General features: G+C 53.7%; 1 protein-coding gene across 5 annotated transcripts in view; it reads right to left on the minus strand.

Moving 5' to 3' along the window:
• TRIM9 (tripartite motif containing 9) overlaps positions 1–16,304 on the minus strand; it is a 59,573-nt gene that overhangs the window by 16,831 nt on the left and 26,438 nt on the right. For 3 of the 5 annotated variants that reach the window (XM_071745132.1, XM_071745136.1, XM_071745135.1), the window contains exons 2-6: positions 9,212–9,307; positions 8,657–8,779; positions 2,933–3,043; positions 2,176–2,329; positions 1,131–1,288 (exon numbers count right to left, since the gene is read on the minus strand). In XM_071745132.1, coding sequence (XP_071601233.1) covers positions 1,131–1,288; positions 2,176–2,329; positions 2,933–3,043; positions 8,657–8,779; positions 9,212–9,307 — 642 coding nt within the window. The remainder of the gene's footprint in view (positions 1–1,130; positions 1,289–2,175; positions 2,330–2,932; positions 3,044–8,656; positions 8,780–9,211; positions 9,308–16,304) is intronic. The other 2 variants (XM_071745137.1, XM_071745134.1) reach the window with 1 other exon arrangement.

The raw sequence follows: 16,304 nt of genomic DNA on the forward strand, positions 1-16,304 counted from the left end.
CCTGGTCTTAGTTGGAGGTGTCCCTGCCCATGGCAGAGGAGGTGGGAATGGATGGGCTTTAGGTCCTGCCCAACCCAGTCTGGGATTCTGTGAATCCAGAGAAAGTGGTGGGTTGGTCCCTGTGCCTGCTCTTGGTGGCTGGGAACACGCCAGGATAATTATCAATGTGTTGGATTAGAGCAAAATCATATTTTAATTGTCTAATTACAGCAATTTAAAAGTCCTCAGGCCTTAAACACCCCTGCTTGCTGGCAGCTGGCAAACCAGGAGCCTTTCCTGCACCTTGCATGAAATATTTAGCAACCTAAAAAAGATGGAGCTTCAAATGTCTGCATTACAATTGCAAGTCCTGGGTCACTGGAAAGAAATTCCCACCCCCCCAAATGACCTCAAAAAGAGCCCAAAGCTTGGCTGCACCATCAGCTGCAGTTCTCCAGTTTCCAGGGTAGAAGAGAACTTCCAATAAATCTGGAGAATTATTGAATGCTTTGGGTGGGAAGAGACCTTAAAATTCTGAAGTCCAGAGGAGGCCCTGGAGCTGCTGGGAGGGCTGGAGCAGCTCTGCTCTGGAGCCAGGCTGAGAGAGTTGGGGGTGTTGAGGCTGGAGAAGAGAAGCTGCAATGGGGAGACCTTAGAGCACCTTCCAGTGCCTGAAGGGGCTCCAGGAAAGCTGGGGAGGGACTGGGGACAAGGGCAGGGAGGGATGGGATCAGGGGGAAGGGTTTCCAGATGGAAGAGAGATGAGATGTGAGGGAGAAATAGTTTGGTGTGAGGGTGCTGAGGCCCTGTCCCAGGTTTCCCAGAGAAGCTGTGGCTGCCCCATCCCTGGCAGTGTCTCAGCCCAGGTTGGATGGGGCTTGGAGCAACCTGGGCTGTGGGAGGTGTCCCTGACCATGGCAGGGGGGTGGGAATGGATGATCACAGAATTCTAGAATCACAGAATGGTTTGGGTTGGGATGGACCTTACAGCTCACCCAGTTCCATCCCCTTGCAAAGTGCAGGGACACCTCTCACCAGCCCAGGTTGCTCCAAGCCCCATCCAAGCTGACCTTCAGCTCTCTGGCTACTCCATGGCAGGGTCATTCTGCAGCCAGAACCTCACTGCTGGTGCTTGCTCCCCCATCACCTACCCTGAACTGTCCCCCGTTGCCATCATCCAGCTCCAAGATGTAGCCTTCCACCTGCACTGTGGACAGGGGGGGCTGTTTCCAGGACAAGGTGGCACTGTTGTTGTGGGTACAACACTCCTCGAGCTGCAGGATCGGGGGGGCCGGCACTGGGGAGGAAACTAAACACCAATTAGTGTGACCCTGGCTGCCAGCAGCAGAGGGGACATCCCAGCAATCCCAGGACACTTCCCCCACCCCCCAACCAGCTGGGATGGGGATGAGGAACCACACCAGACTTGCAGCTGGTGGCTTCCCCAGCTCATTTGCACCAGGGCCAGGCTGTGAGGTCAGTGTCCTCCTGAGCTTCCCTGCAGCATCACAGCCCACACGAAGCTTCTCCCAGCTGCCCACGTTGCAATTTGCTCACAGGTTGCAACTTGCTCACAGGTTGCAACTTTCTTATGAGCTGCAACTTTCTCAGAGGCTGCAACTTGCTCATGGGTTGCAAGTTACCCACAGGTTGCAGCAGCTCTCTGCTCCCTGAGGATGCTGCAGCTCTAGGTGCTACAGGAGAGCAAACACAGAGGGAGCAGAGATCAAGGAGGAAAGGAAAACTGCAAGGAAGGGAAAAACAGGGAGGAGAGGGAAGGGAAGAAATATTCCCAGCTCAGTGGTGTGGCTCTTTGTGTCTGGAAGGACAGGAGGCAGCTGACTCGCTGGCCTGTGACAGATGCTGCTCAGCTCTGAGAGTGGGTGAGGAGGTTTGGGAAGTGCCTTCTGCTGCTCCTGAGAGCCTGAGCACTTCTTAAGGTACTGCCAGACAAAAGCAAACCCCCAGCTCCTTGGTCTGGCACACAGCTGCCCAGAGACTGAGAGAGGGAGGCAGATGTCTGGCCCAGGGGTGCAAAAACCCCAGGAATTAGCATGACTCTGGGTCTGGGGTGCTCAGTTTTGCTGGGAGAAAATGAGAAATTCTCTTCTCCTGCTCCTTCTCCACGAGGAGTCGGATGGAAGCCCTCAGGGTGAGCAGAGAGAGGCTTTGGAAAGATGCTGGAAATGTTCTTACCTTTCATTTGCACGAAGTCCAGCTGATGGATGGACTGCAGCAGGGGAGCATTGTCAAGGTTCAGGTCAAAATCTGTGGTCATCCGGGGTGTGAGTGTCCCCTTTCCCCACTGGTCCTCAGTCAAGTGCACTCTCCTGATGAGAGCATCAGAGATCTGGTGGCAAGGAAGAGCCTCAGCTGTCAGCTTTGCCTTGTCCCTCTCCTGCTCTGCTCCTTCCCTCTCCCTTCCAGGCTCTCAAAGGCTGGGACATCCCATGGGTTTCCACCAAAGCCTTTGGCTGCAGGCTGAGGGGGACTTCAGGAGCTTTGGGGACTTTTTCAGAGGTAGGGTGTAGGACCAAAGGTTAAAGAATGAAGGGTGGGATGCAGCTCTCAAGTGTTGGAGAACCTGGGGACAGCACATGATGATCCCTGCTCCAGAGATACACCACGGAGTGCTGCAACTCTCTGCTCAGAGTAAGAAAGCACAGAATGACAGATTGCCAGGTTGGAGGGACCTTAAGGATCATCTGGTCCAACCTTTCTAGGGAGAAACACAGTTTAGATGAGGTGGCCCAGCACCTTTTCAAGCTGAGGATTTAAAATATCCAGTGTTGGGGAAAATGTCCCTGACCTGGCCCTGCTTCTGTCCCGGCAATGAGAAGTTAGCCCTTGATTTTATGGCTGGAAAAGCTGCTGGGGACATCATCCTTGGTGCAGCTCCCCTGACCCTACTGAGTTACCCTTTCCCACCCCCCTGGCAGCCCCACAAACCAACCTGCAGGAACCCACTGGGGTCGTTCTCCTTGATGACCTCCAGGCAATATTCCATCAGCCCCGTGGTCTGGCGCAGCTTCACCGTGCAGTGGGAAATCTGATCCCTCACCACCTGGAATGGGACAAGGAGAGCTGTGCCCACCAACTGAGCTGGGATGAGCACCCTGGGCTGAGGAACATCTCCTTCTGTCTACATCTCCTTCTGCCTGCATCTCCTTCTGTCTGCATCTTCTGTCTGCATCTCCTCCCCTGCACCCCTCTCCGAGGGATGGGGAGGAGAAATAAAGCCCAACTCAGCCTCCTGGAAGGAACCCACCTGGGTTTCCAGGGAGGGTGCTGCCTCCTGCAGGGCAATCAATCACACCATGTGCTGCTTAATGATAATTTAATCACCTCTACTTGATCATCCAACAGGAAGAAAAGATTTAACAGTCTTGAAACTTGGAAGAACGGATCTTGCTGCTCGGAGATGCCGTAAAACTCCTGATTTTTTTAGACATTGGCTACAAGGAGCAAGGGGAGGGCTGCTCCCTAAAAATCTGCTTTTAGCAATCCCAGCCTGGTATTTCCAGCCTGTGGCAGGGTGGCTGGAGCAATCCTGGCTGCTGGGGAAGGACCTGCAGGCAGCACACCCCACGTCCTGGGTGGAGAAGGCAGCAGAGGGAGCTCCCACATTGCTCCTCTGGACTGGGAGGTGCTCAGGAGTTTGTAGTGGATGGCACTGGGAGGGGGAGAGGGAGCAGCATGATGGGCACACTCTGGTTTTGGCCTCAAATGCTGTCATTAGAAGGCCAATGGCATCCTGGGGTGCATTAGAAAGGGTGTGGTTAGTAGGTCAAGAGAGGTTCTCCTCCCCCTCTATTCTGCATTGGTGAGGCCACACCTGGAGTATTGTGTCCAGTTCTGGGCCCCTCAGTTCAAGAAGGACAGGGAAGTGCTTGAAAGAGTCCAGCGCAGAGCTACTGAGATGATTAAGGGAGTGGAACATCTCCCTTATGAGGAAAGGCTGAGGGAGCTGGGTCTCTTTAGTTTGGAGAAAAGGAGACTGAGGGGTGACCTCATCAATGTTTTCAAATATGTAAGGGGTGAGTGTCAGGGAGATGGAGTTAGGCTTTTCTCAGTGGTGACCAGTGATAGGACAAGGGGTAATGGGTGTAAATTGGAGCATAGGAGGTTCAAGTTGAATATCAGAAAAAATTTTTTTACTGTAAGGGTGACAGAGCCCTGGAACAGGCTGCCCAGGGGGGTTGTGGAGTCTCCTTCACTGGAGACATTCAAAACCCACCTGGACACGTTCCTAGGGGATGTACTCTAGGGGGCCCTGCTCTGGCAGGGGGGGTTGGACTAGATGATCTTTCCAGGTCCCTTCCAACCCCTAGGATTCTATGATTCTATGAAAATTCCATTCAGCACCAGTTTCTAAGGCTCAAGTGAAGTGGAATGGTTCTGCTGGGATGGAGCAGAGGAATCCTGGAGATGAGACCTGACCTTTTGGGAAAGGGTGGGCAAACTCCTGGGCTTCCTTTCTCCACAGGGATGGTCAGTCCTTCAGGGCAGGACCCAGGAGGTGCAGAGGGGTTGCAAAGCCTTGGAAGCAACCTGCAGCCCCTGCCATGCAACCCAAAGCAGCCCTTGAGCTCTTCTGCTGACAGAGGGGTTTGTTCTGCTCTTGCAAAGCTTGGCAGCCCTGTGGATGTTGGGGCTCCCAGCTGCAGACCATGGTGTAACACTGAGTGTGGAGATGAGCCCAGCCTGCAGGCTCTGACTTAGCTGTCAGAACATGTCCTGCCTGCCAAACTCAGCCAGAACAAGGTTTTGCCTTCCCTGCCTGCTGGGCTGCAGATGGACCAAGGGGAAAATCCCACCCTGAGCACCCAGAAAAGCAGCCTCCCTCCTCCTTCCTTCATGCCAGAGCCCTCTCCAGGGAAATGCACATGCCACCAGGAAGACAGCAAAGATGGGATTGCTAAAAAAACAATCTTCTTATCTTCTTTGTGGCTTAAATCTCTGTCTGGTTTGCCCAGGATAATGAATTTGTGAGCCTCTCCCTGCCCGAGTAGATGCTTTTGAGGTATTACCAGCAGAATTACCATCTGCTACCACCAACCAGCCAGGAGCCTCCCCAAAAAAATCCATTTACTCAGTGAAGACCAGCACGGTGTCCCCAGACAGCCCTGGCCACGTGGCTGACACCTTGGCACCCTTTTGGCCAAGTGACCTCCTTGGCACCCATCACCTTCTTGGCCAAGGGACCTACTTGGCACCCACCACCCTCTTGGCTAAGGGACAGGGACACCAGGAAGGCAAAGGGACCTGCTTGGGTGTCCTCAGGAATTCCTGGCACTGCCTGGGAGGAGGGAGTGGGGACTGGGAGATGCCAGCCCTGGCTTTGTCCCTCTGCCCTGCCTGCTCCTTGGCAGTGGGGTGAGGTGAGGCCACCCCCGGGGTGATTAATTACTGAGCTTCCTGGCAGCTTAATCCCTGCTAATTAAGGGCTGGTCCAGAGTGGAAGAGCTCACTGGAGGCTGCCACTGAGGAGATGGAAATCAGCAGGCAAACTGAGAGACAAGAAATTCCATTTAAACACAGAATCACAGAATGGGTTGGGTTGGAAGGGATCTTCAAGATCATCCAGTTCCAAACACCTCCCACCAGCCCAGGTTGCTCCAAGCCCCATCCAACCTGGGCTGAGACACTGCCAGGGATGGGGCAGCCACAGCTTCTCTGGGAAACCTGGCACAGGGGCTCAGCACCCTCAAATTAAGGAATTTCCTCCTCATGTCCAACCTCAGTCTCCTCTCTCCAAGTTTTAGCCCATTTCCCTTGTCCTCTCCCTACCCCCCCATGTCCAAAGCCCTCCCCCAGCTTTCTTGCAGCCCCTTCAGATATTGGGAGGTTGCTCTGAGCTCACCTGGGAGCCTCCTCTTCTCCAGGCTGAACAACCCCAATCCCTCAGCCTGGCTTCCCAGGGAGCTGCTCCAGTAACAGAAGTAAAATCTTCTTTTTTTCCCCATAAAGATGGTCAAAGAGCAGAACAGAGAGGCTGTGGAGTTCCCAACCTTGGAGACATCCAAACCCCAACTGGTGGCAGCCCTGGGGGTGCTCAGAAACTGCCCTCTGGGTGCTGGCTGCAGCTCTGTCCCAGCTCACACCTTTACCCCAGCAATCCTGCCCTCCTGGAACTCCACAATCCCCTTTGGGATCAAATCCATCTGAGGAACTAGAGCATGAAAGAGCAGTTTAATTGCAGCAGGCAAGCTGACAGCAGAAATCCACATTCCCCTTCAGCTCCAACAAACTGTTTCCAAGGCAAGAAGAAGGATCTTGATCTTTTTGATCTTCCTGAAGAGAGCTGAGAGCAAAATTTGGAAGGACCTCAAACCTTTGACTTGAGTCCTGCTGGGGATGTCACGTGGAGATGATGGAGCCTCCTCACCCCAGGCACAGCACAGCCAGGACAGGGTCACCTGCAGGGCCATGGGGACAGAAGGTGGCATTATGGGGAGCAGGGCTGCTGGGCTTCCCTGCACACCCAGGTGAAAAAAATCTCAGGTGGAGAAACGCCCAGGACAGATCCCAAGGTTTGGTTGGGTTGAATCCTGCAATCCTCTGAGCAGAGCAATCCCAGGTGGATGTTTCCATGGTGATTTGTCTCTTGCTACTGGGAGAGGAGGCTCAGGCTGGAGCTGGGAAAAGCTGAGCTGCTGCCTTAACAAGCCTGAGTGGTGCTGGCAGCATCACCCTGGGGATTTACACAAGTTCCTTTTGATCAAAGCCACCAAAAAGCCTCAGAAGGTGTGAGGTGAGACCTGGTCTGCAGCACAGAGAGAACCACTGGAGGACACTGCCCATGGGTGATGCTATGGAGGACAAACTTGATCCAGTTCTTCAGCAAAAGAAGGAGAAAGCTTAAGGGACATCAGGAAACCAGAAGCATCCTCATCCTTGGAAATGTTGAAGCCCAGGTTGGATGGGGCTTGGAGCAACCTGGGCTGGTGGGAGGTGTCCCTGACCATGGCAGGGGGTGGCAATGAAGGAGCTTTAAGGTCCCTCCCAACCCAACCCAGTCTGGGATTCTGTGATCCCTCTGCAGAGCTGCTCAGTGCCCAACTCTTGGAGCCATTGTCCTTCCCAAGCTGCTCAGACACCATGGAAGGGGGAAACAAGGCAGAGCATGGAGGGATCTGTGGGGAAAGTCTGGGATCTGCATCTCCAGGAAATAAATGTACCTGGTGGTGAGGTTTGTCCTCTGACCTGTGTGTCCCCTCTGGTGTTTCCAGACAGGAATGGTACAGGACATGAAACCAAACCTCTGCTTCTGTCCCACTTCTCATCCTTTCACACCAGTCCCTAATCCAACAGGAGACACCAGGTTCCCTTGGAACTTGGATTTCCCTTGGAAAATCCTGACTGTAACCCCTGAAGAAGGGTGATGGGCCAGAATTTCATCCCTGGAGACCCAGTGCTATGGACAGGAGCTCTGGGTGAGAATTTCCAGGATCCTCAGCTGCCCTGGAGAGTGTGACAACTGCTGCTTGGCTCCTACCAACCAGCCACAGAATCCCAGACTGGTTTGGCTTGGAAGGGACCTTGAAGCCCATCTTGGCACCTTGATCTTGAAGCTCATTTGGTTTCAACCCCTTGCAAGGGCAGGGCCACCTCTCACTGGTCAGGTTGCTTAAGGCTCCATCCAAAGGGCTCTGCAGGCAAAGCACCATGGTAAAATCACAGAGTGAAGACATCCCATAACCTGAAGGCCCAAAGAAGGCCAAAAGGATCCACTCCAAGGCTTGAAGGAAGTGTTCAGAGCTCAGTTCATGAATGCTGTAGACTGAGTGATCCCTTCCTGGAACACTTGAGCTTCTACATCCCCTGAGCAAACCAGCCCAGACTCCAGGGATCTTCCCTTGGGGAAAACCATGCTGGTCCTTTGGAAAGCAGAGCCAGCAATGAGGAGCAGGACACAAAAAGAGGTCTGTCCAGGAGGTGGAGCAGGCACCTGGTCCCACTGCTCCTCCTGATGTTGTTTTTGAAAACCTGGGTTCTTAATCTGAATCCAAGTGTAAGGGGGAGGCTGGGGAGAGGTGAGGAAACCTCCTTTGCAAATTCATTTCCTGCTCTGGAGCAGTGAGTGTTGGCCCACAGGCAAACCTGGACTTGTGCCTGCTCCATGAAATATGTGTCAGGGCAAAGTAGGTCAGCCCTGAAGCTGAGCTGACCCCAGCTCTGGGTGCTGCACAGAAAGGGGAGCTTGGGCTCCCTGGTGGAAGGCTCTGGTGGCTTTGGGCCAGCTGGCAGGCTCTGTCCCCTCTGTGCCTCATCTCCACACTGTGCCCTGATGGCCAAGCTCCCAGCAGGCAGGAGGGACAGCCCAACCAGAGGTCACATGCAGTCAGGGTGCTCTGGCTCCACTCCAGCTGCTGGAGCAACTGGTTTGGATCTGAAAAGGCTCCTGGGTGGCAGAGCTGAGTCCTTAAGGAGCAGCTCCAAACACCTTTTCAGTACCTCCAGGGATGGTGACTCCACCCCTGTCCTGGGCCATCCCAATGCCTGACAACCTTCCCAGTGAAAAAATATTTCCTAACATCCAGCCTAACCCACCTAGCTACCCAGCCCAACCTCCCTGCTCCTCCCCTGGTGCTTCACCCCAACATCACAGCCCTCCCCTCTGTCCAGTGCCACCAGAAAGCTCTCTGAGCCCCCAGGCTGGGGGGCAGAGTCTCACCTTCAGCTTGTGCTCATGTTCCTTGTTGACCCTGGACAGCAGCTGGGCTTTCCTTCTGTTGAGGGCATCAATGAGGGCATCACACTGGGCCACCAGGCAGGCCTCAAACTCCACACTGTTCTCCTGTGGGTCAGAGCAGAGCATCACAGCTTTGGACACATCTCCATTGCAGTTGGGGAAAGCTCACTTTATTTTTTTTAATTATTTTTTTAAATGATACCACAAGAGCCACTTTTAGACATGCAGCTGCAACACTGCAGCTGACAAATCTGTAGCATGTGGGGTCCCTAAGCCCTTGACCCACGGGACAGGCAGGTGAGGAACAGGTTTGGTGCCTCCTGTTCCATCCTTGGATCTGCCTGTGGCAGAGAAGGGAAGGGCTGGGGTCTCTGCTGCTTGCTCCATGGCACAGGCAGCTTTTGGGAGAGCTGGAGATGGGTAATATAAAAAATCAGGTTTGGGAGGTCACCCACCAAGCCAGGCTGGGGATTTGGGGCAGAGGAGCAGCTGATCCTGGTGGGAAGGGGCTGCCCCTCAGCTAGGAGACAAAAGTACCTGGATCTGCTGCACCATGTTGCGGAGTTGGACCAGGAACTCTTTTGCTTCCTTGGCTCTGTCTGACAATCCATTCAGGGCCTGGGAAAGCTGGCTCTGCAAGGGAAAGGAAGAACAGGTCACTTCCACGTCCTGGACTCATCCTTGAGCTGGAAGAGCTGATGTTTGTGTGATCTGGGCTGGGGATCCACCCAGCAGCTCCTGCTCAGGGTCTGCAGCCTTCAGCAGCCCACCAACTCCTGCTCCTGCTGCCCTGGGTGTAAGGAGAGGGAAAGGAAGGAATCCATCATCAAACCCTGGCTTTGGGAAGCAGAAATTCAGTGTCCACCTGCTCTGCAGCTTCCCTGCCTGACCAGAGACAAGCCACATCCATCCCAGGTCCCCAAGTGAGCCTGTTGCTACCACCCCTGGATCCCACAGAGATAGATGAGGGGAAAGAGTTTCAAACTGGAAAAGGGGAGGTTGAGATGAGATGTGAGGGAGAAATCTTTTGTTGTGAGGGTGCTGAGCCCCTGTGCCAGGTTTCCCAGAGAAGCTGTGGCTGCCCCATCCCTGGCAGTGTCTCAGCCCAGGTTGGATGGGGCTTGGAGCAACCTGGGCTGGTGGGAGGTGTCCCTGACCATGACAGGGGGTGGCAATGGAGGAGCTTTAAGGTCCCTCCCAACCCAAACCAGTCTGGGATTCTGGGATTGCCTGTGCAAAGCTGGTGACCCCAGTTCCTATGCACAGGTGGCCACAGGCTCCTCACTGGACTTAGGAACCTTGAAGTTTTTTTTTTCATCAGCATAAGCTCTGTGCCAACCTCCAGGAAGGCTCCCCACCACATCAAGGTTCTTCTGGAGTGAAGACACATTTCTGGACATGTCCCCTTTGAAAAAAAACATCACCCAGCTCTCCTGCTGCATCCCTGCTGCTCATCAGTCCCCTCTGGGGACACAAAAGCTGCAACCCACCCCAATTAGCCCATTAAAGAAGGTTAATTAATGCCATAGGACCATGGATGGGAATGCACATGGGCACCAGAAAGCACTACTGAACATAGTCAGGAGGTGACAATGGGATTCCTAACTGTGCAGGACAGGAAAACAAAGTCCTTCTGGGTTCTCTTATGGTGTTCAGAAGCCAGAGGCTGGGGAGAGAAATTAAATGAGTGATCAGGTCTGTAAATTCTACAGGCACCTTCTGTGACCCTTGGAGCAAAGTCAAGCTTTAAGGCAGCCACTTAGAGGAAGGATTTAATCACCCAGCACAGGAGGCAGAGTCCCAGGTTTCCCACAAGTTTGGGATCTCCAGGGAGGGAGCAGGAGATGGAGAACCCAACACAAGGGCTGGGGCTCAGATGACTTTGAGTCTTGTCCCCTTGGGTGCCTGTCCTGCTGTCCCAGCCTGCAGGAATCGAGGTGCTGCTGATGTTCCTGATCCACACTGGAGAAGGTTCTGGCAAATCCAAGGTTGCACTTTGCATCTCCTTGTGGAAATCAAATCTTTAGGGCTTCTCAGAACTGGGAACCCCACTCAGGGGCTGGTGGATGGAGAGCTGGTGTCCCCCAGTGTGCAGTGGGACAGCCAGCACACAAGTGCTGGGCAGGAGCTGGCACAGGCAGGGGGGTTAATGAGTGGGAAATGAAAGAAAAATCCCATTTAGCACTGTCTTACCATGGGGTGGATTTGTTTTGTGCAGAAAGCTGGCCTCTTTTTCCATGCTCTTGTCTCATGGCAATGAGAAGAGACCTCTGCAATTCCCATTAGCACTAAATGGGAGTTAAGCATTTAAACCTCTGTCCCCAGAGCACTTAGGAGGGAATCTGTGCCCTCTTTGTGTTGGCTAAAAGCTCTGCAACCCCTCCCTCTGCAGGCCTGACAAAGGGATTTCTGTCACTCTTGGCTCTCCCTGGGCCCAGAGCCTGGGTGAGCAGAGTTGGTGGTGAAGGTGGTGGCTCAGCAGCTCCCAGCAAAGCAGAAAAGCACCATCTGAACTCTGCAGGGGCTCTCTGGCCAGCTGAGGGGGGTGAATGTCCCATTCTGCACTGGTACAGCCTCACCTTGGCTGCTGTGGGCAGGTTTGGGCCCCACAGCATTAAAAAGACATCAAACTACTGGAGGGTGCCCAAGGGAGAGCCTGAAGGATGGTGAAGGGTCTGGAAGGGGTGGCTGAGGTCACTTGGGTTGTTGGAGGAGGCTGAGGGGTGACCTCAGGGCAGTCTGGGGCTTTCTCAGGAGGGGAGAGATGGGACTGGCACCAGTTCCTACAAAGATGGGAGGAAGCTGAATCAGGGGAGGTTTAGGTGAGGTATCAGGAAAAGGGTTTTCACCCAGAGGAGAGCTGAGCACTGGAACAAGCTCCCCAGGGAAGTGGTCACAGCCCCAAACCTGCCTGAGTTCCAGAAGGGTTTGGATGCTGCTCTCAGGCACATGGGGTGATCCTGGGGGTGCCCTACACAGGGACAGGAGTTGGGCTCCAGGATCCTGCGGGGTCCTTTCCAACTCAGCAGATTCTGTGACTCCAGGATTCTCCTCTTGGTTAACTCAGCTGCAAGGGATGGAGCTGCTCCAGGTTCACCTTGAGGCAAGGAGGGAGCTGAGCCTCTTGTTTTAGGAGGCCCCATCAGATGCTGGATTTGTGGGGCCAGCTCTGTGTGACAGCTCCATCTGGCACCTGGAGAGCAGCCTGATGTCAGCCAGCATTGGCCACCAAGAGCAAGAACAGTTTCTCTTGTTTCAAAGCCCAAGTGGGTTGCAGGCTCTGACACTCAAGAAAGGAGCTGGGACACTCAGGAGAGATGCCAGTCAGTCTCCTTCTCTGCTTGGTGGAGAGGAAGGTTCCTCTGCAAGCCAAAAGAAGGTAGCCCAGGTCCCCTGCCAGCTGGAAGTCCTTTCCATGTGTCCCTGCAAGAGCTGCACCCCCAGGCAGGAGACTGAGCTTGTGTGCCATGGAGAAAGGTCACAAATGCAAGAGAGCAAGAAGAGGCTGCTGGAGGTCAGGACAAATGTTCACCCCAGGGCAGCATCTTCTGTCCAACCTCCAGCAGTTCCCAGCTGAGGAACCTCAGGAGGCTGACATGGCTTTCAGGTGCAGTTCCCCTTGGATTTCTCTTCCATGGACCCATCTTGTCTCCTCGTGGACCAAGATAAGCTTTGATCCCCTGCAAGGTCCTGCAGCAAGGAGTTCAGAGCTTAAAATTAGGCTTCTGCTTGGACTCCATGATCTCCAAGCTCTTTTACAACCTAGATGATTCCATGATTCCAAGTTCATGCCCTGGGAAAGTCACCTCCTCCCGAGACCACTTGCCCCTAAGATTTCAGATGCCCAAACCTCCCTACCAGCCAGAGATGGGCCAAGTGCTCCCTGCCAGCCCAGGACACAACAGAGCCCTCAGCATTACATCAAGAGCCCAGGACTTTCCCTGACATCTCAAGTCTTCCAACCAGCCCCTGCTTCTTCTCTCCTCCCAACTGAGTCATCCCACTGGCCCAGTTCCTGTGCTGGAGCATCCATATGGAGGTGAAAGAAAAGAGGAATAAGCATGGCAGGAAAAGATGCTGTTCCCAACTCTTCTGCTTGTAGCCTGGAAAGGGTGAGGAGCTGGAGTTGAAGTCATGTGCTTCTTCCTTGTAATTAAAGCATAGGATCCAGAGCTTTTCAATCTTGAGGCAAGATTATTTTATGTGATGCCTGACTAATGAAAATGGGATGTTTAATTAAAACGTGCATTCAGTCAGGAAGTTGATGAAGCTCAACTGCTGCTAATTGGCTTAGGGCTCCAGTCAGGAGCACCTGCCTTTGGAATTCAACACTGGCTAAGAGGAGGAACCAGGAGCCCTCCCTGGAGTTGCAGCCTGGGCTGAACCTGTCCCTGAAAGCCAAAAGGAAGTCACCCCCTCACCCTGCTCCTTCTTCCCCCTCTGCCCCCCTGCCAGTCACTCCCTTGGTCCTGATGGGGCTGATGGAGCAGCCCTGCTTCCTGCTGGATCCCCAGCTGCCCTCCAGCAACACCCCAGCCCTGCTGGCCCTGCTGCCTCTGCTCCCACAGCCTGGAGCCCTTTCCCATCCCTGGGTACTAACTCTGATGAAGAGAAAGCCTGAAACCTGCTCAGAAACAAGAATCCAGTGATGACTCCTCCCAGACAGCAGCTCCTAAAGCTCTGCCCACCAGCTCCTAATGCCCACGATGTGATGTGACCACAAGGTTTGGCACTCAGCACCCCTGTGCAGGTCAGGAGCACTTTCAAAGAGCATATAAAGAGAGTTTTTGCTCTTCCCAAAAACACCCTTCACCTTTGAAGCTACAGTTATCAAAGCTGAACCTCCTCAAAGGTCCTTTTGTCCTCCCCTCCATTCTGCCCTGCTAAGCCCAAGCTGCTGAAACTGCACTGGGAACACAGACGTGTGACAGATGTGGGTTCCACCTCGAGCAACCCTCACACCAGGGCAGTCCCACAGACCAGACCCATAGCAAAGACCTTTCAGATCACCAACTTGATGGCACTGCCAAGGCCACCCCTGCCCCATGTCCCTCATCCCCACATCTCCAGGGCTCTGAAACCCCTCCAGGGATGATGGGGACTCCAGCCCTGCCCTGGGCAGCCTCAGACCATCTCAGCCTCAGACCTGCTGACTGCAGGGGGGTTGGACTGGGGGACCTTCAGAGGGCCCTGATAACCCCAATTATCCCATGAATCTATGACCTGTCCTCCTGCAAACCTTCTCCTTTCTTTTACCTTCCTCCATCCCCAGGCAGTGACACAGCAGACTCACACACACCACCCAAAGCTGGCTCAGGGGCTGCCTCACCCCAGCAGGGACCGTGGCCCAGGTCAGGCTGGAGAGAGTGGAGAATTCAGCCAGGAAAACAACCTGACATCCCCTCTGCCAGGCAGCCAGGCTGCCTGCTTCCCTCCCACCAGCCAGGGGTGGGCAATGCCCTAGGGTTTTGCTCCATGAAAAGCCTCAAAGTTGGGCTGCTGCCTGCCAGCTGGAAGGATTTTGTTAAATCCACTTCTTTTTTTTATAGTACAGCAAAGGTGTTTGGAGCAGAACCACTGCCCACCCTGGCAGAGGGAAACCACTGCCCATCCTGGCAGAGCCCTTATCAGCTCAGCCCAGACTGTCTTATTCCCACCTGCCCCAAGGTGGATCCATGGGAGATCTTGGATGTGGCTCACTCTGTGTCTGCAGCCTGTGTTTGGGGGATCCTTTCCTTCCCCATCCTACCCCACCACCTCCCCTAAACTCTTTGGGAGCTGAGGACTGCAATAAGCAGGAGGTGAAGCCCCTGGTGCCATCATTGCTGTCCCTTGGGCACACAGATGGCCCTGGCTGGTGGCTTTGCTCAGGCAGACACCAGGGCAGTGGCTTTCCTCAGCAGGCAGAACTGATCCAAAAGCTCCAGCCTGGAAAGAAACCAAGGATTCCTTTTCAAGCATCACCTTGGTAAAACCCCTTTCTCTTTCCCAGCCTCCTGGCTGGGGAGTCCCTGGCCCCAGGGTAAGAGTTCAGCTTCCTCCCACCCTTCCTGTGGGAAAGGCTGGATTTGGGATGAGTTTGCCCAGGTTGGGTCACCATCCCTGGATGTGTTTAAGGGTCGTTTAGATGTGGAGTTGGGGGAAATGGTTTAGGGGAGAACTTTGTGGAGTAGGGATGATGGTTGGACTCTGTGATCCCAAGGGTTTTTTCCAACCTGAAAGATTCTGTGAATCTTGCAGGTTTTATTGATCCAGGTCTCAGTTATAACCCCCAGCAGCAGTGGCAATGTCCACATCTCAGACAGCCACTGAAATTGCATTATTGTTGTGGTTTTTTTTTTTTTTTTTAAAAAGCAATAAATTGGCTGCACAGCTTTAATTAGAGAGAAAGGCAGTTAATAAACTGAGACCCTGCCTTTACTGAGCAGCTAATCCCCAGGGCAGCTCATCCCTCCTTAGATCACTGCTCCTTGTGGTATTTTCCCTTCACCCTGAAAAAACCTCTGAGCCCTGGATTCCCCTTCCCACGCTGCAGCAGATGTGAAGGAACAGGGTCTTAAGCTCCCAGCTTGTGTCCTGAGCTCCTGGGCCAGCTCCAAGTGTGGTCTCCATGTCTCCAGGTCACCTTCCCAGTAGCAATTCCTCATGGTTCTCCTGGGTTGGTGAAGTGAGAGATGCAAGGGAGCCCAAGCAGCCATCTCCAGGGACCATCTCAGGGCACATCAGAGAGGGAGCTGCCTCTACAAGAGGTCTGGGACTCAAGAAGGGTCAGGGGAGGAGGTTGGACAAGATAAAAAGACAACTGGATCAGTGGGAATGAGCACAAGCTCTTTTTAGGGCCTCTCAGGCTTGCTGGAAAGTAGAAGAACCTGGAGAAATGGGCTTAAATCCTGAATTTTTGTGGGCAATGGAGTGTGCTGGTGCTGCATCCATCCAGCTCTCCAATCCCTGCTGTGTGGGGTCATGGAAATTCCCCAGGCAAAAGTAAGCAGACATGTGGTGTTACCCTCAAGAGAAGTGATGTTTCTTGGCCTCATGTAGACAGAAGAAGTGGGGCAAACATCACTTGCTTTCTCCAACAAGAGCAAACAAATTCTCTGGCTGTTGCTGTTTGTCCCCCCCAAGAAAATTCCTATTGTGCAGCAGAGGTAGAACCTGAGATGTGTTCTTTAACTTGCCTAAAAATGTATTTACAAGAGCAAAAGTTGCTGAAGGGGAAAAACCTGGACACTGGGTCACCTTCTGACCCCCAGCACTGCTGTGACCAAGAGCAGCCTTTGTCCTCTGGGAAAACCATGGGATATGAAGGACTGGACCAGCAACAGCTTCCAAGAGAAGGTTCTTCACCATCCCTCAGACCTCAGAAGAGGCAAAGGAACCTCTTCCAGAGGTGGAAAGCCACACACCCATCACAGCACTGGAGGCACAGTCACCAGGGGCCCAAGATGCTGTTTTTGTGTCCTGTGACCATGGCACACCTGGATTTATCTGGCAATTGGATGGCAGGCAGCCACCCAGGCCAAGCCCCAGCACCCAGCTCTTCATCCCTGCATCTCTTCTGCATCCAGGAGGGAAGGGGTTCATGCTGGCCACGTGGCAAGTGAATTCCCACCAAAGTTTTAGGGACAGA

Source organism: Heliangelus exortis, chromosome 5, assembly GCF_036169615.1.
Source record: "Heliangelus exortis chromosome 5, bHelExo1.hap1, whole genome shotgun sequence".
NCBI lineage: Eukaryota > Metazoa > Chordata > Aves > Apodiformes > Trochilidae > Heliangelus > Heliangelus exortis.